The following is a 27,718-nucleotide window of genomic DNA, read 5'->3' on the forward strand; positions in this document are numbered from 1 at the left end:
TATTTCTCCATTATAAGACCGCGAACGATCGAGAGGGGACGGATATTCGAACTCTCTCCGTTAATACTGTACTCACTGCAAATTTAAAAACAGTCGGAAATTTAAGAAAAGATGGTTAAAATTTCTGAGAAATAAATCGTGATGAATTACAGCATGTCTAGCTTTGCAATAGGAAACCCACCTGAAGTTCCATATAACAGCCACGGGAGTTCTTCAACAGCGCTCACCAATGTTCTCCTTAACGGGTCGGAACCAAGGCCGAATATGACCGGGGACAACGCATTGTCAACTACCGAGTCCCCAATGCCCCCAACATTCCAGGATAGTTTGGTTAAAACAGTTGTTCTTATTCTTCTTTTCACCATTTCATTCATTGGAAATACTGCTACTTTAATACAAATGTACCGTGTACGAAAACGGCGCTCTACTATCAACACTTTAATAGTGAATTTGGCGGTGGCAGATCTAATAGTTACCTTCTTTTGTATGGCGGCAGAAGCAGTCTGGGCCCTGACTGTTCAGTGGGTGGCGGGTGTTGCCATGTGCAAAATGCTACGCTTTATCCAAGGTACAGGTCTGTTGGTCTCAACTTATATTACAGTGGTGATAAGTTTAGACAGATGCTGTGTGATCATTGACCCAATCAGTCGAAACAAAGCACCACAGAGAGTCCGGATCATGATCATCATGTCCTGGTTTTTGAGTGCCTTGTTTAGTATACCTCAGGTAAGCTCTGTCAGTTAGTTCAATAATGTTGTTTAGCATTTTTTAGCAGGTACTCGCCAATATTGATGATAAATTTGCGTCATGCAGGTTTGAATGAAGTTATGCTTTAATTCATAAAACAGACAGGGCAGAAATAGGCTTTGCTCGCTGCCTAATCCAATTCAATCTAGTTGGATAAAGTATTGTTTAAGTAATGAAAAAAAAATACAGAACAATATTGTGGGTGGTGGTTTTAAACCTCGAAAAATTATTACCTATATTTTTCTGCCTTGCATTTTTAGCTCTTTTATTTGAAGTAGATCTAATATCATGTAATACATATCTTGTTGGATACTTTATCTTCCACTGAACTAATCGCGGAACTTTATTTAAAGTTGAACATAAACCAAGATGATGCATGCTGTTGGATCGAGAAAGATCGAAGTCGATAGAATAGCTCTTAGTAAGCTCCCTATCACCCTTTTTTATTGGTGTACCGCGCAAAGCCAAAAACGCACAGAAAACGTTCATGTATCTAAGCTAAATCATAATAGCGGAGTATCATCTGGCTATGATAAAGGAATTGGCTTTGTATAAAAATGAATTGTATCAGTTTAATAGTGTTTTCAACAGCTTGGAAGAATTATTTACTTCCAAACAAAGCCAGACATGTAACCGTGTAGATTATGATCCTTTTTATTTTTCGTTATCTTTGATGTCCACGAACAATATATGTTGGGCATCGGACGGTAGCACCTTGTAATTATTTAAAACTTGTTCAACATGAAGAAGTTTGTGACAAGGAAAACAGAAAAATCTATGAAGATAATCAATCAAACGGATGACAGCTGTAGAGAGGAACATAATCACTTTCTCCGCTTGTCCCTACCGAAGCGATCGTCAATTTCCATAAAGACGTTCAGACGATGGATGTCTTCATGCAGAAACTCTGTAAGCGGTGGCTAATTGTCACATTACATATGTAGAATGTATGAACCAAATAATCTCTCAGAATCTCGGACCTTTTGCGTTGATATACAAGATGTCTATAAATTATCTGGGTGAAAATGATTTGCCTATTAAATATGTCTTTTGTGACATTACGACCCCAACCGTTCCGAATTTGACTTGTATCATGGAAATGTATCATGTGTTGGATAGTCCGCTTAATTCTTTCTCTCTGTAGTTGGAACGTGTGTTACAGAAAAAACCGTGACTTTTCTGCACTCTTTAATCGCCCGATCAATATAAAGATTATAATTTAGTCAGACGCAGTTTCAGTTACATCTTGAAATGCATTAACTGATAGTTATCTTTAAAATGGATTTAAGTGTTGCAGCACTAGCAATTGCACACCATTTGCCTGTGTTGTAAGAGGTATCGTAAGGTATTTTTAAACACCCAGAACAATGGTTTTATTTGCCATTTTATTTTTGGTAGACGTATATTTGTCATAGAATTTTTGAGAAGTTTATTTTTTATAAAACGAATCATTTTGATAATGTGCCTGTAACTTAATCCTTTGCGACATTTTAGTTTACTATATTTGATTTTTGGTGAAGTGCAATGTAAACGTTTTACAGTAATGTGAGCTAAAGTTTTATACTTTTAACAAAAGCGTGGTATTTTAATTCTTTAATGTAATTTGAACCTAAATGATACAAACAGAACAAGTACTAGTGAAAGAGCTGCATATAGTCAGTAGAAACATTTTTTTCATTGTGGAATGAAAGAAAATTAAAGAACGAGATGAAAACAACTACATGTATTTTGTTTCTATTTAGTTCCACAAGAGGCTCTAAACATGTTAATCATCTCATTCATTTAATTTGAATGCAATTTCATCAAATAATTATCCGACAGGATAATTTAAGCTCATCAGTATAATAAACTATTGTTTTTTTAAAATCTTAAATAATTTTAAAGGTTATTTTGCTACATGTGCATGTATGGGGTTTTCTCTCTCACCAAAACACGTTTAAGGATGACGTTTACTCAGAATGAAAGAAAATTCCACTGATGATAATGAAAATCCAACTATTGTGTGTTATAGACCTTATATGGTAGTGTTATTCTTCACTTTCAAAAAAGTAGGTCAATGACCTACTTTTTGAGTTAATGGCCACTGAATATTTTTTGAAAATCGAAGAAAAATCCATAAAAATTTTACACTATGTTTGAGATTTTCTTAATTGTGAAAATAATACAAATTGCTTAACTCTTTAACAAATGAAATACAGTTTATGAATGGTAGTGACATTAAATAGATACATAGCATTAAGTTTTCATTCACAATTTTCATTGATATTCTAGTCCGAATTTCCTCTATCAGTTTTGAAATTACTAACCAGTTTTGATTCAATATAACCAAAAACTGAATGATGATAGTGCTAAAACATTTATAGTATTAAGCTAAGTATATTGCCCTTTCTCTGCTGGCAAACATTTTTACGGTGGTCAATGATCAAAATTTTGAGATATGGTGCCTTTTATCATTTTTAAGCATTGTTCAATACTTTTGTAGTGTGTGCCATACGATTATTTAAACGAAAAAGCAACAGAAAATATGCAAAATTATGTTGACTACCAAATAAAATCTTAGCTTTAAATATTAACGTACTACCAAAAATATTTCAGTGGAAAACAAAATCTGAAAAATTTAGTCCGAATTTCCTCTGTTTTGCTAAAAGTCACTTTGTCAGAGCCTCATTCCATAATTTAGTAAAAATATCGATTGTTATGTCAATAATAATTCATTTCATAAATATTTTTTGTACTTAAAACAAATTTTACTCATGAAATTAAACTTTTTATCAATCCGGATTTAAGAACTCAAACACTGAGTAATCAACGTCCTTAAAGAAAATTAAAGTACGAGATGAAAACAACTACATGTATTTTGTTCCTATTTTGTTCCACAAGAGGTTCTAAACATGTTTTAATAATCTCAGTGATTTAATTTGAATGCAATTTCATCAAATAATTATCCGACAGGATAATTTAAGCTCATCAGTATAATAAACTATTTTTTTTTTTGAATCTTAAATAATTTTAAAGGTTATTTTGCTACATGTGCATGTATGGTTTTTTTCTCACCAAAACACGTTTAATCTCTCTCTCTCTCTCTCTCTCCCCTCTGCAAACAATTACTTTTTGTTGAGTAAGACCCTTTTTTCGAAATAATTTAGGTTAGTCAGTATCTAATGCCACCAGTATCTAATGCCTTGTGCTCTGAGCAAACTGTTCCAATCTCTGGCATCAAAGCCAAACTCCTCACATGATTTAGTTGATATTTTTTTCTTATCAAAAATATTTTAATAACCAATTGCAACTGGTCAATGTTGTTTTTGTTGAACTTGCTACATACGTAAATATCGACCTCTTTGGCATCTTAAGTCATACAGAGCTGATGCTGAAAATGAGGGGAGATTGAGGTGCACTTGTAAAATAAAAAGTGAAGACAGAAACAACTTAACGAGGAAAGTGCCGAAATGGTAGAAGGTTTGGACAAGAGTCAATCGCTCATTTTATTCTGGTTTGCAACATCAAAAAATATTTTGGGTGCCAACCATTCTACTGACCTGCAGAAATTATTGAGTTCAGACAACATATTATAGTATTTAGGCTACATCAAACCTTATTGTTCCATTACGTCTACGGAGAAAGAAATTCCGACGGTGCTAATTCATTCAGTGTGGTGAAAGGCGTCTATTTACAAAATCCTGGCATGCACTCTAAACATGTAATTTTGAACTGATATTTTAAAACACTTATGCAGATTGTACTTTGCAATAGTTATGAATTTATGTATGTTTATATTCTTTTTAGTATATTCTTGCAATGCAGTGATTGCCAGCATTAAACTTCCCAAAGGAACATCCCGGTAGCTATTAAACTCACATTAAATGATAAAATGAAGCACAGCCATTCATATCTAGGTCTACTGAATGACATTCCCTTATACTAAAACCTCACATAATTCTAATCATTAATGATCTGTACTTCTTTGGCCGCAAAGTTCAATCGTGATTAATGTTGCAATTAACGTTACAAACAAATAACAAGGAAGCAACTGGTTGTAACAAAGTTCCTGTAATGCAGGAAGGTCAATGCCAACTTATAATCATAAAAAAAGGATTTTAGGGACTTTTAGAATCGAAATACATTAGTCATACAGTATATGTGTCGGCCAACCTCAAACAACTTCTGTTGTTTGACATTCAATCCGAGAGGAAGTGAGCGCACCTGAAGAAAATGCGTTGAATTTTAGATTAGCCTGCAGCTCTGTAAACAGAAGCCAAAAATGCAGTCAAAGTCAGATTTTTATTACATCCTACACGCATCACAACACAATTTCTCCTAAATTAATTTAGGATTGTTTACTTATCGGCGATAGATTATAGTCTTTCAAGATTTTTTATAGTACACGCGTTTTCTTTATCCTCCTTAAAAAGAAAAATTCTGAAAATTTCTTCTCATGATTGATGTGAAATTAACCCATTATCGAAAAGGGTGCAATTGATTTTTTGGGCCAAGACGTTAACTGCGATTAAGGAAGTATGAGCGAGTTCAAAAATACGATCATTTATTGATCATTCATGTCTCTAAAAAAATATGATCATTCGGTCTCAAAAACCGTTCTGTCATATATATGAAGATAATTTATCTTTACTTATTTTCTTCATTCTTCGATTTGTATGATATCAAAATTTTGCTTCAAATAAATGGATGATCTTCTCATTTTGAATCTAAAGTTATTTTTTTAGCTATATATTTCATTAACCGCAACTTAAGCAACAAAAATATTCAACCTTCAGGCGCAATGTAATTGAGAAGTGATTAACAACAATAATCAATGTTAGATAATTGTTTACTCCTACGTACCACTTAAAGGAACGTTTGCCAAACCGCAGGAAGGTTACGTTTTTATTTTTACCTTTTTTATTATTCATTTGCATGTCTTAGTGAGCAGCTAAAAGACATTGAATGGAAAGCACGAAAAGTATGTAAATTATGTGTATACATGTATTTGCAAATCAATAAATCAAACACTAACGTTCAGACGTGTTTTGCTCTGATAATGGGTTACATGCTGAACTGTAAAATTTTTGTTTCATACCGGTATACTCTGCTGCTTCCGATGCATTTAAATACACATTTAATCATCTGGTACATAGTATTTGGTTCATAAAATCTCATATGTTTATTTTTGGCTAATTTCTCTACTAATTTCATTCATAAAACTAAAAAAAGTGCATTGTACCGTAAACAATACAAAAAAAATTAGCATTTTAATTGCGTGCATCTTTTCGTATTACAATTGTTCGTTTCACTTGCTGTTCTATGCCTTTATCAGTAACATATGGCAATCGTTAGTGGTTTTGGGGAAACCAATACACTTATCTGAATATTGCTAATTTTTTTTTTCCTGAAGCCATTGATCGAATGACGATGTATTACAACCGAGTTGATCAAGCAATGATCAATCAGTGCGTTGGTGTTTATATGAAAAAGATTTCGAAAGGACAACCACTTTTTGTCTTGTCCCTTACTAAATATTCGTGATAAAAAAAACCGTTGTAACTTTGAATACAATAGACGAAATTGTGATGTTTTGCAGGATCAGAGTACAAACAATCTACTCATAAATAAATGATATTAACGCAGGGACAAAAGCGCTCCTTATATCTTACTCAAAGTACAAAAATGCCCTACACTAAAAAAACAAGGCCAGCAACTTCTGCAGTTTAGTATGGTTTATCTCGATCGAAAGTTGTCATTTATTAGTGATTTATGCATTATAAACATATTTCCAGATAATAGATATAATTTAAATTCAATGTAATTTTCAACTTTGGTCATTTCCTGTCGATCAACAATAGTGGCGAGTTCCAGGCTTCCATGTTTTTCCGTATGATATACACTGTAGATGGGTAGCTTATGGTAAGAAAAACATCTCTTTACAAAGATAAGACGTGAACTGAACATAATTATATATATATATATTATATATATAACACATACAAAGGACTGAACACGATTAAACGTTATTTTTCGCCGTATGAATGAACTCGTCAAAGGAGTATTCAAAATAGTTTACATAGAGAGTTCAGTCTTAGCTTCCGTTAGAATATCATACAAGTAGTCCCTGCGCATGTTTAAGGGGGAACTTGTGTTAAAGCTTTATTCAACATCAGTAGCCTAATTAATTCGGGATTCGAGAATCAATCCGAGACCAAGGATGCAATTAGGGTCAATTAGAGCGGACGCTTGCATGAACTGATACCCACCATGCACAACACACCGCTACCAATTGTTTGTTGTATGTGTTGCTGACCGATCTGTCATTAGTTTTTCACTAATGATCAGTTTTACCTGACTTTTTTATATATCGCATTTACAGAAATGGATATTAATAGCAATAGGTTTTTGTTCAAAGACCAGTCCCCTATTACAATAATATGACCGCTGTGTCTCTGATCAAACTTTGAGACGTGATAGTGTGCGTGCAGATTCATTAACAAAGGACCATTACATACAGAACTCATGTCCGTTCATATTGTTTATGTTTTACAAAATCATTGATTTTTATGCTCAATAAGAGGGGGAAACCAGAAACTTGGTGTTGGAACATCAATATCAAGATACACAGATCAAATCAAAAACGTTAACTTAAATATCAAAAGTAGAAAAATAGAGACTATTAGATTTGATTAATGTCTTTAGAGTTATTGAAAGTTATTTTGTGCTGAGAACTCTTGTATAAACATCCTGTGCAATTATCAAAATACTTATGAGAATAACGCCCTTGTGAACAACAGGATGTAAAATTTACATATAAATTAATTTATGGTGTAATATTTTAGTTAAAGGTCGAATGATTATGTAATTAGGGATTCATAGTTGATGATTAGGTAATTAGGGATTTATGGCATCGCTAACACATTTATCCTCCACTGGTGTATTTGTTTCGGGTCCATGTTAGCGTATAATAACGGCATTTCCAGGAGCATCCGCAAAATTCAATCAATGGTGGAACAGGTAAACTCTTCCATGTGTGCCAATGTGTGCTTTATTATTAATTATGCATTTAAAATTAACTTTAAATAAATACATTGTATAATTACATACTGGTGGGGCACCTTCTTGATTCGATACCATATCCATAAATCACCAAGTTAACATACCTTACTTGTTACGTTACGTTGTTATTGCAGCCTAATGACAAAATGACTGCCTCTTTAGTGAAATCACAAGCGATGCCATGTATTAATCAAGTTTGACGAGCTGTAAAATATATCAAAACGTGCAAGATTCATTTACGTTAGTAGCTACTGCTACAGGCGATTGTCAAGGAAGCTGAGTAGAGAAGAGCACGCAATCATGCTAATTTTTATCATAAACAGAATTTGTGCCAGTTACTGTCTTGGCTCTGCTTCAGTCTGGAAAAGACAAGCCTTTGGACCAAGTTACGGTAAACGTCATGTATACAGTCGTGTTATTAAACTGTTTAAACATAAGCTCAGAAAGGGAAGAGTATAATAATGATAAAAAATAACCACAAAGTATACAGTGAATTGAGCTGGAACTGAATGCAATTATATTATGACTAGATTCCGTTTTCTGTAGTGATCTGATATAAAGTATCGGCTTTTAAAAGCTGTGGGTAGTATATTACATACCCACATGGTGGCTTCATAAAAATGCACATGGTACAAAGAAAACGAGTAGAATCTTATCCCTACATGAGGCATATTCATGATATGACGAATTTCCATTTGATATTGAATTGAGACAGATGTGACATCGAACAATTTTTACACAATCTTTTCACTTGGAAATACTATTACACAAATCTAAAGAATCTCTGTCATGAAAGTTCGACACTTTTAATTGAATACCAGTACTTCTTACATGTATATATGATAATTTTTAATGTAATATTTTTGCTATCATATATTAAGTAACCAGATCTCTTTATGGATATCAAATGTGAGCTCTTCCATGCTTCCCTGACTCTCTACTGTACATTGTACACGGAAACAAGTTGTATGGGCGGTCATTAAGGATGCTACGAGGTAGGTTAGTACGTTTGATAAAGAGAAAAAAAGTAAACCCTAATTACACTTGTTTGGAGATGAATGGGAATCGAACTGACAATTAGACCCAATCTTGTTCAAAAGCAAACTGATAAATAATCTATATCCTTACTCAGATGTCGACCTCGCTTGACCCCTTTGGGCCTCAAAGTGGTGTGTCGTGTTTGAGTGCGATTCTTGTTGAAATAAAGAAAGTACGGACCGTTTATACATCTCTTAAAAGCAATGAAAAGAAAGATCTATATCAAGATTGTCGACACTCTATGGCTCCTTGTGCATTAACGCCTTACTCTTTGTTTTTTGTTAAGTGCTGGCTATGAACAAATATTAAGAAAATGCCTTGACTTCTGATACCAAAGAATCCCCGTGTCGTCAAAATGGCTTCGTTAATTTCATCAATATTTCTATTTTAGTGCTAAAGAAATAATTAATATGCACAATAAGAACAAAATAAGATTGAAATTGAAATTAACGAGATCATTAAATTAGAGGTTAGAGATTATATCGTTACACTTAAGCGACAATGATAAAAACAGATAATGGCAACCACACAATTATCTAGTTTATGGTTTAAGGAGAGAGAGCGTCTACAGATATCGCGATGTTAGAGATAAGAAACTATTTCGAACTGAATATGCAAAATTAATATCCTAAAAACGAAATCCATTTCTTTTTAGATATAAATAGAATATTGCTGAATTTAATGCACAATTTCATTGGATAGCCTTCCTTCTAGCGAAACCAATGATTAATACATCAATAGCAAGCAGATAACTACTTGATTTGTAATGGATATATGCCAAGAAAACAGCTCTCTATGACAAAATATCGTACTTGTCATTGAATTTCATTGTTGTTTCACTTGAGACAGTCCGATTTTGAAGGTCTGTTATTAAGAACCTCACTAATATCGGGCTGTCACAGATATAATAATTTTAGACTGCTGGAACAAAGAAATGACATCACAGCAGTGCTTCAACAATAGTATAGTATGAGGGACGGAGATGTTTATGATACTTGATTCTCACAAGGTGTGTGAAACATCGTCAAAACCATGACCGACCACTTATATTCTTCCGCTTCAAAGTGAGGTTATTGATATGGAGGGTTGGAAGATTGAGTTTTTCATTAACATTGATCCTCTGCATTATGAATGGTTCATTACTACAAGGCTATGCATCTCATACAATGTTAAAAAAAATGTTTTCATGGTTTATCTTGTTAGCTTACAAGCATAATTATACCTATGTCCATACCTTAATATCCGGGTATTACTAGATCAGATTCTCCTCAAGGATATCCAGGTTTTTATCTTCTCACTAAACGCCGCAACTAAATGACATCAAAACACTTTTTTTATTAAATTGTCTGAAACAAGCTACCAACTGATGTGATGTAATCAAATTCTTCAATTGATTTTTTATCAAACATCCGTCTTTCTGTCATAGAGACCTCGGAATATCTGTGCCACGCATATGTCATTATCAGATGCAATCTTGGTAATACAATAAACGACCACACGGAAGGAACTGTGGGACTCCTTAGTTATATTTTCAAAAGATAAATTAAAGAGACAAGATGCTGTCCTTTAAAAAGGGGGCTACAATACTTGGACCATATGCATGTGTTTCTAACGGAAACACATGCATATCCGAAATTCCAACAATGTAAACCCCCGCTTCTATATTGTGACATGTCATTGTGCAGGATGAGACCTCTTAAAAGCAAAAGTGTTATGATGAATATTGATAGAAGCAAGCCTGAATATTGCTCTTAATCACTTTTATACGTTCTATCCCGTATACCTCTGACCCTCTGATTTTATCTCGCTTATATATTTTCTGCGTGGACCTCAAGGTTCATGCAAATAAAAAGATAAAAATATGGGTTTTTCCAGATTTTTGAGACTGAAAGTATCAATTCAAGAACCAGAGCGGTCGAAAAAGGAAAAAAAAACCCGGAAAAAAAACAGTAAATAGTTTAATGCATATGAAAAAATTATCCAGGGAGCGAGTCCGGTGTGAAGCCCACCAACACCTCTATCCCATGGTAGAAAGGGCATGGTTGTGGCAATCCGTTTATCATCTATCCTATCTCGATCAACAGGTGCGTGCACAGGTTAAATCATGTATACTTTACTCACGCATCGAGTTTTAACTTTAAACATCGGTTAGTACATGTAACAACTGGGGTTTTTTTTGGGGTGTAACGTTAACGAGATTTTTCATTCTACATGTATTTATTTCATAATACATGAATGCTCCTGCATAACTTTAATTTGGGTCTATCTATCTATCTATCTACGGCGAAGGGATTGGCCATAAGTGGTCCAGTTTGCCTTTGACAGTAAAGGAGTAGTGGCAGGAACTAAGTGTTATGTGTGACTACTGGGACTAACATTTTAAAATGTTTTATTGATTTTCTAATATACATGCATTTCATTCATCTGTATAATTATTAGCTTAACATGAATATTGGAAATTTTCCACAATTTTCAGAGATAACTTTTAAAACTTGCTATTACAAACATTGTGGTATACATTATTGTGATACTTTTATGCTTATTTAAATCTAGATGAGCAATCTTGAAAAAGTTAATTTTAAATATAAATAAAGTATTTTCGTGCTTTCTCTAATGATATCATGTTTCCTTGTGTGATCCGAAACTCAAAGTTCGAAAACTTAGTTTTAACGTATGATTATCTTACAGTTAGCTTATAAAGTTGTTTACATGATTATAATTTTTTTTTACATAAGGTGTGTAACGTTGTCAACTTACTAAAAGATTACCCTTCAACATATCCTGGTCAAATATTTTTTGTTAACAAAATCGATTTGAAAAAAAAATGTTTTGAGTTTAATATCGTCCAGTTAATTGATTTCTTATTTACGTAATTTAACCTGGATACTAATACAACATTTCCTTCGTTTAATTTTTGTATTAATAAATGCAGACTTGCGATTGTTTACTTTGCCATTAAAAACTATGTAGATGTGTTCAAGTACCAGTTAATTAATCACCACAAAATCGCAGTAGAAATCGTGAAATATTGAATCGTTCAAATACATTTACCGGTATATCAACAATCTAAGTACATGAAGATGCTAGGACAAATTGCCACCATATACCACAAATACCGACTTCATTAGAATGGAAACAATGCAAGGTCCAACCGAGAGAGCATCTGGCAATTCTAACCCCTTATTGAAGAAGTCATTAGGAGAGATTGTCGGAATAAAGGCCAGCTTCTATAGGATATACGTATTAATAAATGTCATGGGGCGCCGTGTTAAGTTCCGTTCAGTCGCCTTGGCCGATTCTGTTCAGTCCGTCAGTGGCATATATGAAGTTCATGCCCGAAAAAATGACATGCATGAATAGAGGATTAATTTCCTAATTTTCACATGATATCTTGTATTCACTCTTTGAATCTTTCTAATTAGGCTCTGACAGAAAATCCTTGCTGGAAGCAACCTAATTCGAAGAATCTTTGATTTGTTTGAATGCCCTACAGATCCAATTGGCTTAACGGAATCAATCTCCTGAATTTTACCGACCTTAAAGTGCCTTCCATGCAATTTATGTCACATTCGCTCGTTTTTATGGAAACAATTTTAACGTTCAATTTGTACTCCATTACATGACAGTTTCCAGTTGTTAAACATGACATAATTGAGTTTAAACACAAAAATCCGTGACGTTTCTAAAGAATTATAAACATAAAAAGCTGCTTAAACTGTCAAAACTGTTGTTTCATTGATCATTTGGTTCTTTTATTTTTAAATATGCTAGTGACACAAAGTCGTCGCTGTCATAATGTAGTGAATACTGTTATTCTATTTTTTATTAATTGTTTATCATCTTTTGGGCTATAAAGTTTGATTAAATATGCTCAAACGTTTAATTGTTGTCCCAAGGATAAATTCAGAATCTAGGGTCGATTGGGGATTTTACCATTTATAAAATTTGTTTTCTGCAAACGATTAATCTTTTACGACTCAAAATTGTTTTTCTTAAAGCAAGTTTTATGCAGATTTCAAGCGAGAATGCCAATTTAAAATTGACACACACAAACTTCTGCCAATGGCATTTCGAGTAAAAATCCGGAATCGTTGCTGCTTTTATTCAGAATTTTTAAGAGATTTAAATTTCACAAAAAAGGGATAGTCCATGTTTAAATCAAAGATGGTCTATGTATTGGTACATCAGGAAGGTTTGGGTATGCGCCAAAATCTTTAACACTTATTCAACAGCAAACTGTCCTACATGTATGTGTAATTTGTCGTAGAAAATGGTATTCTAAAGTTAAAAATATCCCTCCAAAGAGCATCTAAAAAATCTCGGCATAATAATTAATGTTTTTGCAATATAAAATTTCCCGAAAGTTGATAAAGACAATAACAAACTCGCCTAAATCCTGAATTTGAATGTCTCGTTCGTAAATTTACCTAAATAGACTCGATCCAGTTAAATAATACATGTAATTATGTTATTTTAGACGCTAGTTAATTATGAATAAATGATGACAGCCAGATTTAATGTCACCCTTTTGCATAATCAATATGCACTGTATATCTACCTCTATTTCTGCACAGGCTTTGTTGTTTAGCGTCCACAGAGGTCCCTTTAAAGAAGACTTTTACCAGTGTGTGGACATCCTCGGATATCCTAGTCCTGCCTACAAGAAGCTTTACAACATATTCTGCATGATTATTCAGTTCTTCTTGCCTCTGACGTTGATGATCATAGCTTACGGCCTGATCTTCTTCACCATATCCAGAAAGTCAAAAGAATTCGGAGGTAAGCGTTTCTTTCAATTTGATGGGATTCGTAAATAAAATTTAAGAGGGCTAGGTAGTATAAGCCATTTTCAGGCCATATTTACCTTCTTTAGACGAAGAGCTCTGTAAAGAGCTAAACGAAAATGTTCAAATTTTTAAGCTAACATTTTTAATTTTTCTCTTTACTAATTGATACAAATATAGTTATAGGCTTATGGCCAAAAATATCATGTTTAAATGTTAAAGAGCTTATGGCCAAAAAAAATCGTGTTTACAGCGAATTACAGAATACCGGTAGAGTTTTCAATAGCTTGTTGGATTGCTCAATAGGGTATTCAATTTGGTCAGCAAGGTATCACATTAGGTTTAAATCTAGGTCATGTGATTACTCAGGTATGACAGCGATAACGTGAGTTAATCTAGTAAACATTTGCACATTTGGGCCTTTTTTGTTTCTCCCTGTTGTCCTACATTACTGCTATAAAAGTCTGAACTAATTAAGCAGTCACAGCACAAAAATACTCTTAGTGCTGTATGTTGCACCAGGAATTGGGGAACCAAAATGTCTAATGATTTTTTGCAGGAAAAAAATATCTCCGTAATTCTTAAAGTTATGCTTTTCTCTTTTGTTTGTTTCTTCAGAAATGTTTTTTGAATTACATTTTTTGAAAAACAAAATTCAAATTACTCCAAGCAGAATTGATGCTCTATAGAATCCAGTGCTGTTCAGGTGAACATTCTTTTTAAAGGTCTATGAATAGAATAGCTAACAATAGGAGAGAGTGTTCTAGAGGTTTTCTTTGTGCCAAATGAATTGGTTGAGTGCAAAATAACAAACTACACTTGGGTAACCACAGGACCTAGATTTAAACCTGATGTGATACCTTGCTGACCAAATTGAATACCCTATTGAGCAATCCAACAAGCTATTGAAAACTCTACCGGTATTCTGTAATTCGCTGTAAAAGTTAAAACAATAATTGTTTTAATGTTGGCCATTCAGCCTCCTAAAAATAAAATTGAAAAGTTTTAGCCATTACCGACAAAAATAGTTAAATTTCGCAATAAAATAAATGATAAACCTGTATTAACGATTGTAAATATTAGATTTCAAAGACTAAATGATTTTTTATAAGTTGCATTTATGTTAAAAATAAAATAAAATAGAGGAGGTCGAATGCGAAAAATCACAAGAGTAACGTTATTTATTCCGAAAGTTAAGCGAAATGTCGCAAAGGTTAAGCGGTTAATTGCTTAAAAAATCGCGTTTGTTTTAAAAAATGTTGTTATATCGCAAAAATATCCATATAGAAATCTGTCTCGAAATGATCCAGTGATTAGCAGTTAGTCAGATTGCATTGCATCATTAAAGTAGAAGGAAGACGACATGCACTTACAGGAAGTCAATTCTTTAAGTACATGGAGAATATTTCATAATCACATCAGAGTGTATTAAAGCTCTTATAGAACTGGTTGTCAGATGCTGAAAAAAGGTTTAAATGTGCACTTACTTAATTCCATGTATTACCAAAATAGTAAAAAAAAGTCTTCCGACAACCAGAGGGCTAGCCAAGTAAACGTTAGTCGGACAGATAAGTTAACCTATTATCAGGTTAGTACCAGCAATAAAAAAATCTTAAACAACTCCGCTAGCATGGCAATTAACGTCAAAATTATCGCCATCAATGTAGGTTAACCATTAAATGAGAAAAACGTTTTAAAGGAAGATGACATCTGATGTAAGATATTGCAAAATTGAAAAAATTATCCAGAATAACGGAATTGGATTTTCAACTTTTCCACCACCTTTGGGCTTTATGTATGACAAGAGTTCATTCACGGTTTTTTTAAACGCACACTCCTTTAAATTGTTCCTATAGGCAAATATTGTCAAGATTTTAATGGGTTCATTATTTTTAATTAAATGTCTGGGTACATAAAATTCGGTCTACATGTATATTAGTAATTTAGTATTATCATTTCATTCTCTACTTCGAACAGCTTGATTAATACATGCATTTACTTATTGCAATAGATCCGTTGAACACCAATAAATACATTTAATGATCAATGTTTTTCACGACACTTTGACCATAATGAGTTTTTACATGCATATACGATTACTTATATTTAAAAAATAGGTTGTAATGATACACTGAAATACAGCATTGTACGAACCGGATAATTATGCCAAACCGAGGCGACATTTTTGCACCTAAGGTGTATGGTTCGAAAAATTCAAGTTAGCCATATGATAGAACATTGCTTTAAGATTTTATAACCCCTTTTGTTATTAATGACTCTCACCTGTGAAGTGAAATATTTACCGTCATAATGTAAATTCCCATGGAAAAATAATTTTACCATAGGCTATTCAGAACTTTCTACGAGAATAGAAACACTTCCTATAAGAATTTTAATTTTGATAGGATATTAAAAAATTCCTACAGGATTTATAAAAGAGATAAAAAAAAACTACCTGTCTGAATAAAATTTTTGTTGGAAAGACATGTACTTTTATTCCATAGGAAATAAAATTCCTTTGTTATTTTAAGACAATCTCACAGGATTTTTAAAATACCCTTCAGGAAAATTATATTTCCCATCGTGAATATAACTTTTCCTTGTGATATTTACTATCAATGGTACATGTCAGGGGAGAAACACTTAAAATAAAAGAGTTTATAAACACTGTAGCTAGACACAATCATTTCATTTTTACTGTAAACCAAATTTTATTCGCGGCGACTTTATTTCGCGATATACTTCCGATATCCTGGTTCGCGACGACTAATGTTAGCGACCAAGCCTTATTCAGACCCGTGTTGTTATAACAACCATATGACAAGGTCCGGTTCGCGGCGAGATATATTCGCGACAACAGTCTCGTTAACCTCGCGAAAATTTCTCGCACGGGAATAAAAGTTGGTTTATAGTTTATGGATTTTATTGAAACTGCATTATTAAGGTGCAAAAGTGCCACCTTCGCATTGGCATATTTATCCAGCACAGTGTAATACACGAACCTATATAAAAGTTTTGCGGCTCTTATAACATTACATGTGTACTTATTTGTTATACCCCATAATGCATATGAAAATAATATATTTAAGGATTTTACGTCGTACTAATATAATTATGATAAGCCAAATTATAACTCATATAAACAAAGTTAATGCTTACTTTTCTAAACCGTTTTGTGGTTGATACAGCATGAACTGTCCAATCTAATTTATACCCCCAAAAATTCTACGGAAATTGAATTCCCTTCTAAGAAAAGGGGCAAGCACTTGTATTTCTTGAAACCAATACACTTTTGAGAACATTTTAATAAGAAGATTGTACGTAATGCTTTAAATCATCGGACACAAAATGGAAATTAGGTGAAAACACTGAAGTAATTTATTTGATAAACGTTGTAATTGCCTTCTGATAAATAAGTATTTGTATTCTGTTCACATATTTTGTATTAAAAAATCGGAATATAGGGAAAGGAACATAAACATGTATATTATTTGTATGGGAGAAAGACTAACCTATCAATTAAGATTATCAATCCAAGTATTTTTAGTGCATGTAACTTGTTTGGTGTTCGCAAATAATATTGACACTGACAATCTAGAGCACATACCCGTATTCCGGAAGCATGCTATAATATGTATCACTAAATGTCTCCAAAACCGACTCTTAACTGTCTTCTCTTAGAACTTTCTTAAAAGCGGGAAGCCCAATTCAAAATAAGTATAAGATCCACATAGTTTCCTTGCTACGACCTTCACGGTTTTATTTGGTTACAGAAATGATTAATATCTTATTTTATTCTTTTTGAATTTGCCTTTGGTGATCATAAAACATTCTAATAATATTCATTTTGAAGAAACATTTTTTAAAAAGTAATCTCTTAAGCACATCCCGCAAACCATCTTCCAGTGTGGCTCTTGGAGATAATTAGGTACGGCGTTGAAATGAAGTCTCTATTACCGAACGTTAAAAGCATGTACATGCAGTTCATTAAAGGTTTAAGCATCCTTCGTAATATTCAAATCGAGACATGGAAAATAGCTACCTCGAAACACGACATGGGGTAAATACATAGTTCAAGGTAGGAATATGTAATTGTGAATTAGATTTTACATAATTTACCTTAATGAGTTGAGAGAGAGAGAGAGAGAGATCCTCATATTTTCTAAATTTACATAATTATTCGATTTTCGTTTATTACAAATTGCTTCAAACTTGATATTTTTATAGTTTGAAAAGCAACATTTTAAAAAAAAAAAAGGGGGGGGGGGGAGTATAATTAACGAAAACTATATGATATACCGTAATTCCATTTCATCATTAAGACTTAGTATCATACTTCAGACATGAACAATAACAAATTATTATAGAAATTCAATTCAATTCAGGTATGTTGCTGGAATAATTTACAACATCATGAAAGAATCTACATTCTGTGTAATAATAACCAAATTAGGGACGAAGTGTATTAACTGTTAGAATGCAATGCATTAGCTTCAAATAGAAAAGATTTTTTTGCAAGAATATACTATGTCCAACCAAATATTATTAAGTTCTGTAATCCATTGACAAATACAACTGTTTATTTAAAAAAAACTGTGTCTCTTGATTACCCCTATTTATGAGATGTGTTCTCCATAAGCAAAATGAGCCAGCTCTGCTCATTTAGACTGTTTTTATATATGTAAATATGTTTATATAAACTGTACCTCTTGCACCATTTACATGGTTTTGAGAGAATAAGTAAATTAAATTGGAAAAAAATTATCATACAAAGAAGTGGGGTTGGTGCATTTACTTATTAGCAGACAAAAAAAACCGAAAGATATATATTGCAATCAAACACACGCACACTCATTCATCAATTCGCCTTATTTTTAACAGAAACTAAATTTAGCAACGGAGTAATTTAGCAAAATGCCAGTGAAGAAACATGGTAAATTTCAAATATCTTTTCAAGATAAAGAGAAACTCGTTAACTGAATCATTCTGACGTTTGTTCGGAGCAATGAAGGCCCCCTACGTGTGAATTCGCTAGACAAGTCACTTTACAGTTCTGCTGAACAGTCGACAACGTTTAGTGAATGCATATATGCATGATTAAAATTAAATTATGTCAAGATGAACCGCTATTGTAATTCTCCGATACTTTAATTAACCAATTTAACTATCTATCTATCTATCTATCTATCCTTTATGCTTGCCAACAAAATGACTTTTACCTTTCTTCATTGTTATTATCTTATACATGTATATAACGAACATTATCTTTAAAATGCTAAATGTCTCCGTTTCTTTCACGATTTTATAATCAGCGTGTGCTGAGTACCAAATTTTAATAATTCCTTTGCACATTCTTTTTCTATATTCGCTTCTAGTAACTTAAAAGTTGCATTGGCGAGTTTTCTTTTCGAAACTGATTAACATTATGGTCTGCCACGTAAAATTGAAAGATAAATCTTAAAAGGCGGAAACAATTTCGGATGAAGGATAAGTGACAAATCCGAGTTTTTCATATAGATAATGCAGTAAGTGCGTGCATTGTTGTCGTAAAATTGAACTTGACATGCGATCTGATTACTGAAGAAAACACTTCATATCGTAATTGAAGGGGCTTAACTTTATTCCATACACGAATGCAGGGCAAGCAAAGCTCCATTGATTTCAATATAAGCCTATAACCATGACAGCTGGTCATGATAGGTAAGTTCAGAAATCATGCATAATCATGCATGAGAATCACGCATTATTTCAGAACGTTACTTTAAGGAAAAGGAATCGGAAAAAGCAATTGTACAGCCACATAATATCAACAGTGCATATGCATATATAAAAGCCACAGGTGCTTGAGAACAGGTCCGACCCCTCTACCCCGAAGTATCTAGACACCCAGACTTTAATCCTTTTTTCATTAGTTTTTCTCTTTGTATGCTGCATAAATCAGACCATTCTATAAAAACATATATTATATATAGAAAGAGGGTCCGATTTTTTTTTTCAAATGTTTGTTTTAAGTAAGTTTGTGCAATGAATGTATAAATGAGTTTATATATAAATGGCATAAAAGGATAATTTAATGAAAGAAGGAGTAAATGAATTAGGGTCTAGATACTTGGGGGTGGGGAGATGGAAGGGTGAGAGTGGTCGGTCCTATCCTGTCCTCGAGCACCTGTGATAAAAGCAGGACAGCAGATTGTAATGTAAACAACAAGCGAATAGTTAAACCATACAAGGATACAGCTTGCCAATAAAATAGATTTCTGGTCCTTTCGAAGCTCCCGGTCCTATGAAAGCTATCATTTACACTCTCTTGGATAACAATGTTTCATCATCACAAGTTCAACGTAGGGCGTCAAATCTACACTATCGATCAATGTGGAACAATAATTATTAAATGAAGATCAGTTATAAATAGGGATCTGAATAAGCAGACCTTCTTGAGAGCATGTAAATGTCGGAACCAGTAATGGTCTATGGTTCTACCAATCTATTGATTCATTTAACCAACGCGCCCCTGTTATTTTTGCAATTCATGCTTTGCAGTTTTACTGTATATAATATTCTTTGTATCTGAATCTGATCTATTAATTGATTTGTTTCTGGGAAAAACAACTCAAAATGAAAATAATACCTGTTCCTGCTGAATTAATGAAAATATCTACCTGCGACTAAAACCTAACACATGCTTAGATACGTACTAGTATTGTGTATCCACTTAAGGTATTCGATGTATAACAACCACATTTTGTACCTAATAAATGAATGGTCTGATATTCTTAATCATGATATCATTTTGAAGGTGTTATCAAATAAAAATACTCCACCGAAGGAATTTTCAAAATTTTAATTATAGTCCAAATAATTACGTGTTGAATTTTGCATTGAAGTCTATGGACAGCGTATGTTTTATCAAGATATTGTAAAAAGTAACTTAAAGTAAATCCACCCTCCTGTGACGTCATACATTTTACATAAACCATGAATTCATTAAAATTCTTGCAAGTAGATTTGTAATCTCTATGTTATCATAGGTGCACATCAAAAACCCAAATCATTGTTTACTTGGAGCTATTTAATAAGGGTTTTTATCCTTATATTCGACATAATTCAACAATGACAAAGGGAAATAACTCTTTTCTACTTTTCTCTAAGTGATATATCTAAATGCTATAATTTTTCTAATGTGAACATTTTTTTCTTTTTTTAAAATTGATTTTAGTTTTCTGGCATAGTAAGCAATAAAATTTAAATAGACAAAAAAGTATCCATCCACTTATATTTAATTTTTAAACAAAAAAAGGGTGATTTTCAGATGATAATTTCAGCCTTTGGTTTTTATTACCTTACATCTTAAATAGTACGGATACATATATATTTTATTTATTTTTTGATGAAATTCAAGTCCAATAAGTTAAAAAAAAGTTTAAGTTTTTAACTTTAAACCCATGATATTATAGGTACGGAGTTACCTTAAAATTCGTAAAACTCTCTTGGTTAATAGATGAATAAACTTTCGAAATAAAACGAATCATTTACCGCAGATTTTTTGAAAAAATTAAAATTTCCTTTTTTTCATCAAGGGGAGATAACTCTTTAAAAAAATTTAAGGTGCAAAATACTGGCTTCTTATATGCTGTCAATCATGTGAATTTGGTTGATTTCACTTTCGTTGTTATCTAGTAATACATATTTAACTAGTTTAAAATGATTCAAAATTGTTCAATATCCCTTCATTATACATTGAATACCTAAATCATGTTCAAAATCTTTGTTCCGGGATTATATTTGTGATTTTCCTGCTACCGGTATCAATACTGCAATATTAAACTTAATAGAAAAGAACAAGGGAAAACTATAATGAATAAAAATATTTTACATATATCAATTTGTCAGACCATTAATAGGAAGGGAGGGGAGAGAAAACTACTAAACGTATTTTGTACAACAGTGCAAGATGTATATGAATTACATATGGATTAAACTTTTTAAAAAAGCTGCAAGTGCTTTTCAAAAAGCTCTTACACATCATGCCGGACCGTCGGCATCTTAACTCTTTCTTTTTTTTCAAATCATGTCAGTTTTACTCAACCCGTGCATACGTGGGTTAATGCCAAATATCTAAAAAAATAGCTTTTTATTAAAACAAAACTTCTATGCAATCAGTCGTTGAAGATGAACTGTATGCTTGTTTGAACAAATAAGTTGAAGCGGGCTGTTAATTGTATTTATACACTGTGGAAAACATAATAGATATTCAAACTACATATATGTTACATGTAACAACGAAATATCATCTACAATAATTAAAAACAGTCATCTTCAAATATACCACATATACAAGATAGATATTTTTGCTTAGAGGTTCAATTGATCTACACATGTACACTAGGAGTGGAATTCTACATGGTTTTTTTTTCGAGCGGGAGGGAGGGGCAGTTTACTTAAACAAGGCCAATATTTCTTTGTACATCTCACTTAATTCCATCTTTTTATTAATCCAATTATTGATCAAGTGGGCAATTGTTTTTCTTGAATAGAATAGCTATTAACTGTAGGACAACAAATTCAATTAATGAAATAGCTGCTCAATATTTATAAGAATGTCTCGAGGACTATTCCATTTCATAAGAGTTGATATCGGACACTGATTCAGCACTACTCGTATATAGGTAAAACAGTAAATAAACTAACAAAAACAAAGTCCCGCTAAATGTTTCACTCTTTTTAATTTGAACTAAGTCTTTATTTTCCAATAAATTTACAAATAAAAGTAATACACAGTAAAAAGCTTTTGACTCATTTATCAAGCGTTGTTTGTCAAAATTTGGCGATAAAACGGTTAGAAATTCTTCAATTAAATTGAAACTTTCACCAAATTACCTTCATAAGTTATTGTGATGTCATATGAAATATCGTTTATTTTTATGCACATAAACGGTACATTTTCTGTATAAGGAAAATTGCGAACAAAATAAAAAAAATTAAAAACTGACATACTCCGTGGAGTAATCTTATCAGAATAATTAAGCTGTATATATTTTTATGGTGCATTGAAAACAAACAAATCTTTACATATTTCTTAGAAAATACGTCAGGATTAAATCTAGAAAGTTTCGCTGGTATCATGTGAATAGCCCGCCCACAATTGAACTTGTCCGCGAACTTTTTTAACAACCCTCGTATAAAAGCTGTCATCACAACAAAGCTAACAGGGCAAATGCAAAACTTTAAATTTCATTTAAAGGGTTTTTTTTTACCAAAAAAAACTTGGTACATGACGGGAAAATGCCTGGCGTCATGTAAAACATGTTTCTTGCTTAAAATCAAATATCACAACAAAATTCACTTTTATTTGATACACAATTTCTCTGTGTTAGGTTAGATGATACTAAATACCAAATGAAGAATAATTATTGGATTTATTTCTCAACGAAAGTGTCCGATAATAAAAATTAACGTGACGTATAATCCTTGTATTGAGAGCTGCTTCTACAAAAACTAATGGTTATTTAATGGAAATATGTGAGATATCACATCACAGCAAAGCTTACAGCACAATATCGGTACACATTAAAGCATTAAAGGGGTTAACAAACTTTAACTCTGATAGAAAACGATTTAATTTTAGGCAGATTTAATTTTGAACTGGTTAATTTATGACAGAAGGAAATATATGGCGTCAAGTAAAATACTTTTAAATGCTTTTTTCTGGCGATCTCGAGTGTTTTTATCATAAAAATAGATATGATCTGAATTCTATAGCTTCTTAATTCATTGTCTAACTTACACATATAAGTACAAGAAAACCTTGGATCATTTAATTTCAAGACCTAGATATTTCCGGCAAGCTAAAAAAAAACAACCAAAAAACAAAACAAAAGCAGTATACTGTTTCAGAGTTTGTCGAAAACACAAGCAATACAGTGCCACGCTGATACAATTCTTTAACTTTTCCTTTTAGGCGGAAAACCCCGGTTTTTATCAACAAAGAAACGGCATTCAAGCGCGAAAATTTTGGCTTCTGTTTTGGTAGGAATCTGCAGTAAATTTCAATTTAATTTAAACCCAAACGTGTTTGATACGTTTTTTAATCTAATGTAAAAATCTAATGTCAAATCCTCACTGCAATCAGTCGCCACAGATGTATGTTAAGTTGCACAGACCTCTGCACTCATTTCATGAATGAATTTGCGACGTAAATTTATTCTCTGGATTAATGAGCGGATAGTTACTGCTATTCATTAAGAATATTTCAGTATCCAACAAAATTATATAAATTAATGGAATAAATTGCATCACTATTTGATATGGCGGGATAAACTAGCATTTGAATTATCAAATACACCTGTAAATGTGAACAGCAATAAGCGCCAAAATGAGACGTGGGGCTCAGATGTTTATTTGATGTACCTAATTGAAAATTAAATTAAGTAGATTTTCCGAATGCACTATCATTTATTCAGTCAGGCCTACATTTGTGGTTGGACAGTAATTAGTCTAGCAAATGCTGATATCCGTTGCCATTTCTACGTCGACTGATTTCTTTCCGTTTGCAATCTATTCTGATAAAATTACTTGTTTTCTAAAATAACGTTACATTAAACGCTTCAATTCAAATCGAATTTATGTGTATATCGTTATGTTAAATTTGCCAATTTCTTATTGGATACGTTGGCATTTGGTAAACATGTTGAAGATGTTTCACAAAATAATATACCTGGATAATATTTGCCAATATAAATTGCGAAGGGAAAATTAACACGCGTTGAAAACATCGTGTTTTAAAAGCGTGTATCATTTTCTGCTCTTTTTCAGAACCTGAAAATGTCTCCAATTCATCTGACCAACGAGAACACAGTGGACGGAGCCACGTGCGCAGTGGTCTGTTGCGCAAGGCAAAACGGAAAGCACTACGCATGTCTCTCTTTATCGTCATAGCGTTTTTTGTTTGCTGGTTGCCATATTACGTCGTTTTCACAGGATTCGCATTCGGACATTGGACTTCATTAGACCCATCCCTTATGAGTGGATTGACCTTTGTGGGGTTAACAAACTCAATATTAAACCCCATAATTTATGGTGCATTCCAACTTTGCAAGGTGCCTAATAATCCAAGGTTAGTTTGGAGGACAATTGTTTCAAAACCCAGTTCAAACGATTTTATGTATATTCTTCCCATGGAAATAAAAATGGGCAATAAGGGCCGGTTAAGGATAAGGAGTAACTCCAATCAGTTATACCTTCAGACAAGTTCAAGCTGAATGTTACAAGGTCAGTTTTTATTTTGATAGCCAAAAGATCTACAGCTACTTGCGGTTATTCAACTGAATGGAATGTTGCACTTTAAGTTGCATTGCTTTGCGGTAGATTTTTCGTCTTCAAGCGCTACGCTCATATGATGTCTGGTTTATTTCTAGTTTGTCTTGTTGTAGGGAACACGTTCCGGTGTTTGGTATGTTTTGCCTATATGTGTTAACAGATTTCAAATTTAACTATTTTGTTGTTGTTTTAATTTTTTTTCTTTTTGGATAAACGGGAATTTACACTTACCTAAAGCATGGGAAGCATAATTGTATTTAGGGATATTGAATCAATTATGAAGTGGGTCTCTATATCATCATATTTTGAGTACACGCTTTCTTGTAAAGATATTGGGTTTTGAAACAAAGCATGCCTATGTCCATCCAAAATGTTACTTGTGACTGTGAACGTCTTAGCATGATCAGCTAAATACCAGTAGACATTTTGTTAGTACTAGTGCTTTTTGCTTTGAGCATATACATGTATACTTTTTTCTTCCACACTTGCTACTACTAAATAAAAGTAAAACAAACGGATGGATTGAAAAATGGTATTTTCATCGATTTTGGTTTTATAAAGAGATCTATATACAAAGCGTAATGGGGAGACCTGGTCCATCCATCTTTGTTTTCATTATACTTTTCCATATATTTTATATAAAATAATAAACGTGCAAGCCAAGCCAATTTGCTCCTTCATTTTTTGTCTGGCCCATCATCCCTTTTGAAAATGCGACATGAATGTGTCTGCAGTAAAAGTCCGATCCATCTACTCGAAATAAACATATAGCAGCCGCGAATGGGTTCTGCATTGCATCTGCCTTTAAATCTTAAATAAATTTTATAATAAATAACCATTCTAATGGTTTTCAAAGTGACCTAGTGTCTGTTTTGTTCAAACTTTCTTTCTTCTGTAAAGAAAACAAACAACTTTGAGTTCTAAGTTTTAATTTTTATTCTTGATAAATTCATTCAAAACTTATTCGTACAGTAATAAATCCATTCAAAACTTATTCTCACCGTAACAGAAACACGAAACTATCTTTAAAATGTACATTGATTATATTTCAAAGAAAAAAATATTACTTTAGACAAAGATTATTTCAAGTTACATATATAATATATATAACAGTGTTTACGTTTCTGTAAATTTTTAAAATAAAAATATTACAGTTTTAAACATAAAAGTCAAACATTTAAGAATACAAGGATAATATTAAAAAAAACTATAATATCATATCTATACATTGTAAACAAACGCATTAGGTTACCATTATTCGATGATTTATAATTGTCTTTGCCGAAGTTTGCTGATAATATTGTAACAGTGTTTGTGTCAAAAAATATTTTTCTTTTGAAGCGCTGTACAATTCCCTCAAAACACCGGCAAAATAAAACATCCTATTAGTCTTCTTTCCTTTTGCTTTTATGGGAGATGTATTAAATGACCTGGAATATCCCATGTATCAATCTAGCTAGATTTTTTTCCTTTTAATGCTTTACTTCAACTGATTGTTTATGTATATTAGATCCATTTCATCAATTAGATTTCAGTTCTTTGTCGCCGCATTATTTTTCATGTACACTGAGCATTGTCATCTGAATTCCTCTCCACAATATAGTCTCACTCTCTCAACTTAATAACCTCATGATAATTCTAACACCAGTAGACTTAGATTGCATGATTGAACTCATTGTTTAAAAGGTTGTAAACGCCGCCATTAGGTACAAAACCTTTAGTTTCAGGTTTCATGTCCAACTACGGATGTTTGCTTCTCACGCTATACATGTACCTAGTGCATGTTTCTGCTGTTAATGATTGTAAAGAATAGCTCGACAGATTCCGCTGATTTTTATGTTAAATAGTTTTAGTGTGACATCAAAAAATTATTTTACGACGTTAATTGTAACGTATATGACACTATTTTTTTAACATTCATTAAGGAAATAATTACAGATACGGAAAATCTTCAACATATTTTCGTTCTCACTTGAAGGTGCTGGAAAAAAGAAAACGTACCAGGTATTATCCTTAGAGCCACCGGCATATGTCGGAACCCAGCGAACCAACATCACTGCCGTGTAAGTCACCGGTCTACCAAACGAACCTCGCTTCGGTTACGATAAGCGGTAAAGCCCGAACCCGAGGCCTTGAGGCCAAGGGAAACACGAACCCGATGCTCAGCAATTACCCGACTTGTCGTCCATAATTGTGATGAAAAATATGGCTTGTTGTTTATGTAACATTCCGATTCTTTCAATGAATCGCAACTGGTGAGGACATAGGCACCAGATTATTTATATATCCAGACACATCAAATATTATACCCTCTACCTAATAATACACAAGGTACTCATCGCGGCCATCTTGGAATTATTCAAAACTGTCACATCAGTTAAATTATTTTGCGATCCTCTCCGTCTCCCGATCGGTCATTCAACATCTAAGCTAACAACAGATTAAACATCGCCCCTCAATTTGCATCTACTGCCTTAGATATGCGACAAAAAAGGCTGAAGGGGGGCCGAAGTTGACATGATTGCGTCATACTTTGAATAATCCCATCCAAATGTAGCACTGATACGAATATTGAAAAGGTGTCGCTTTTGAATTCGATCAACATACAAGTTAAAATTAAGAAAATGGATAATATAAACTTTTATTACACAAAGTTTATTTAACGATGTTTATAATTGCATATTTTTTTAAATATTGACACAGACACACGATGCAGGGGAGTCTCATTTTCATATAGGCCATGCGTGGATCCAGAAAATGTTTCGGGGGGGAGGGGTCCAAATTGAAAGTCG

The 27,718-nt window shown here is 32.9% G+C and overlaps 1 protein-coding gene across 5 annotated transcripts; it reads left to right on the forward strand.

Moving 5' to 3' along the window:
• On the forward strand, positions 1–27,044 carry LOC105345928 (gonadotropin-releasing hormone receptor). Of its 5 annotated transcripts, none has more exons than XM_034469804.2 (5): positions 1–726; positions 13,401–13,605; positions 24,423–24,878; positions 25,040–25,059; positions 26,905–27,008. In XM_034469804.2, the coding sequence occupies exons 1-3, from the start codon at positions 142–144 to the stop codon at positions 24,866–24,868; spliced, it is 1,236 nt and encodes a 411-aa protein (XP_034325695.2). In that variant the 5' UTR covers positions 1–141; the 3' UTR covers positions 24,869–24,878; positions 25,040–25,059; positions 26,905–27,008. The 5 variants fall into 5 exon arrangements, with proteins under 5 accessions (XP_034325695.2, XP_065944159.1, XP_065944160.1 ...); XM_066088088.1 differs by having other exon boundaries at positions 2–726; positions 24,423–24,723; positions 26,905–27,044; XM_066088087.1 differs by lacking the exon at positions 25,040–25,059 and having other exon boundaries at positions 26,905–27,023.
• The last annotated feature ends 674 nt before the right edge of the window (positions 27,045–27,718 follow it).

Source organism: Magallana gigas, chromosome 6 (genome assembly GCF_963853765.1).
Source record: "Magallana gigas chromosome 6, xbMagGiga1.1, whole genome shotgun sequence".
NCBI lineage: Eukaryota > Metazoa > Mollusca > Bivalvia > Ostreida > Ostreidae > Magallana > Magallana gigas.

Bases quoted from the DNA above. Each gene is read 5' to 3' on its own strand.
- LOC105345928 (XM_066088087.1), top strand. From the start codon at position 142: ATGAATTACAGCATGTCTAGCTTTGCAATAGGAAACCCACCTGAAGTT. The intron at 727-13,400 runs GTAAGCTCTGTC...ATTTCTGCACAG, and splicing joins CCTTGTTTAGTATACCTCAG to GCTTTGTTGTTTAGCGTCCA. The intron at 13,606-24,422 runs GTAAGCGTTTCT...GCTCTTTTTCAG, and splicing joins AAAGTCAAAAGAATTCGGAG to AACCTGAAAATGTCTCCAAT.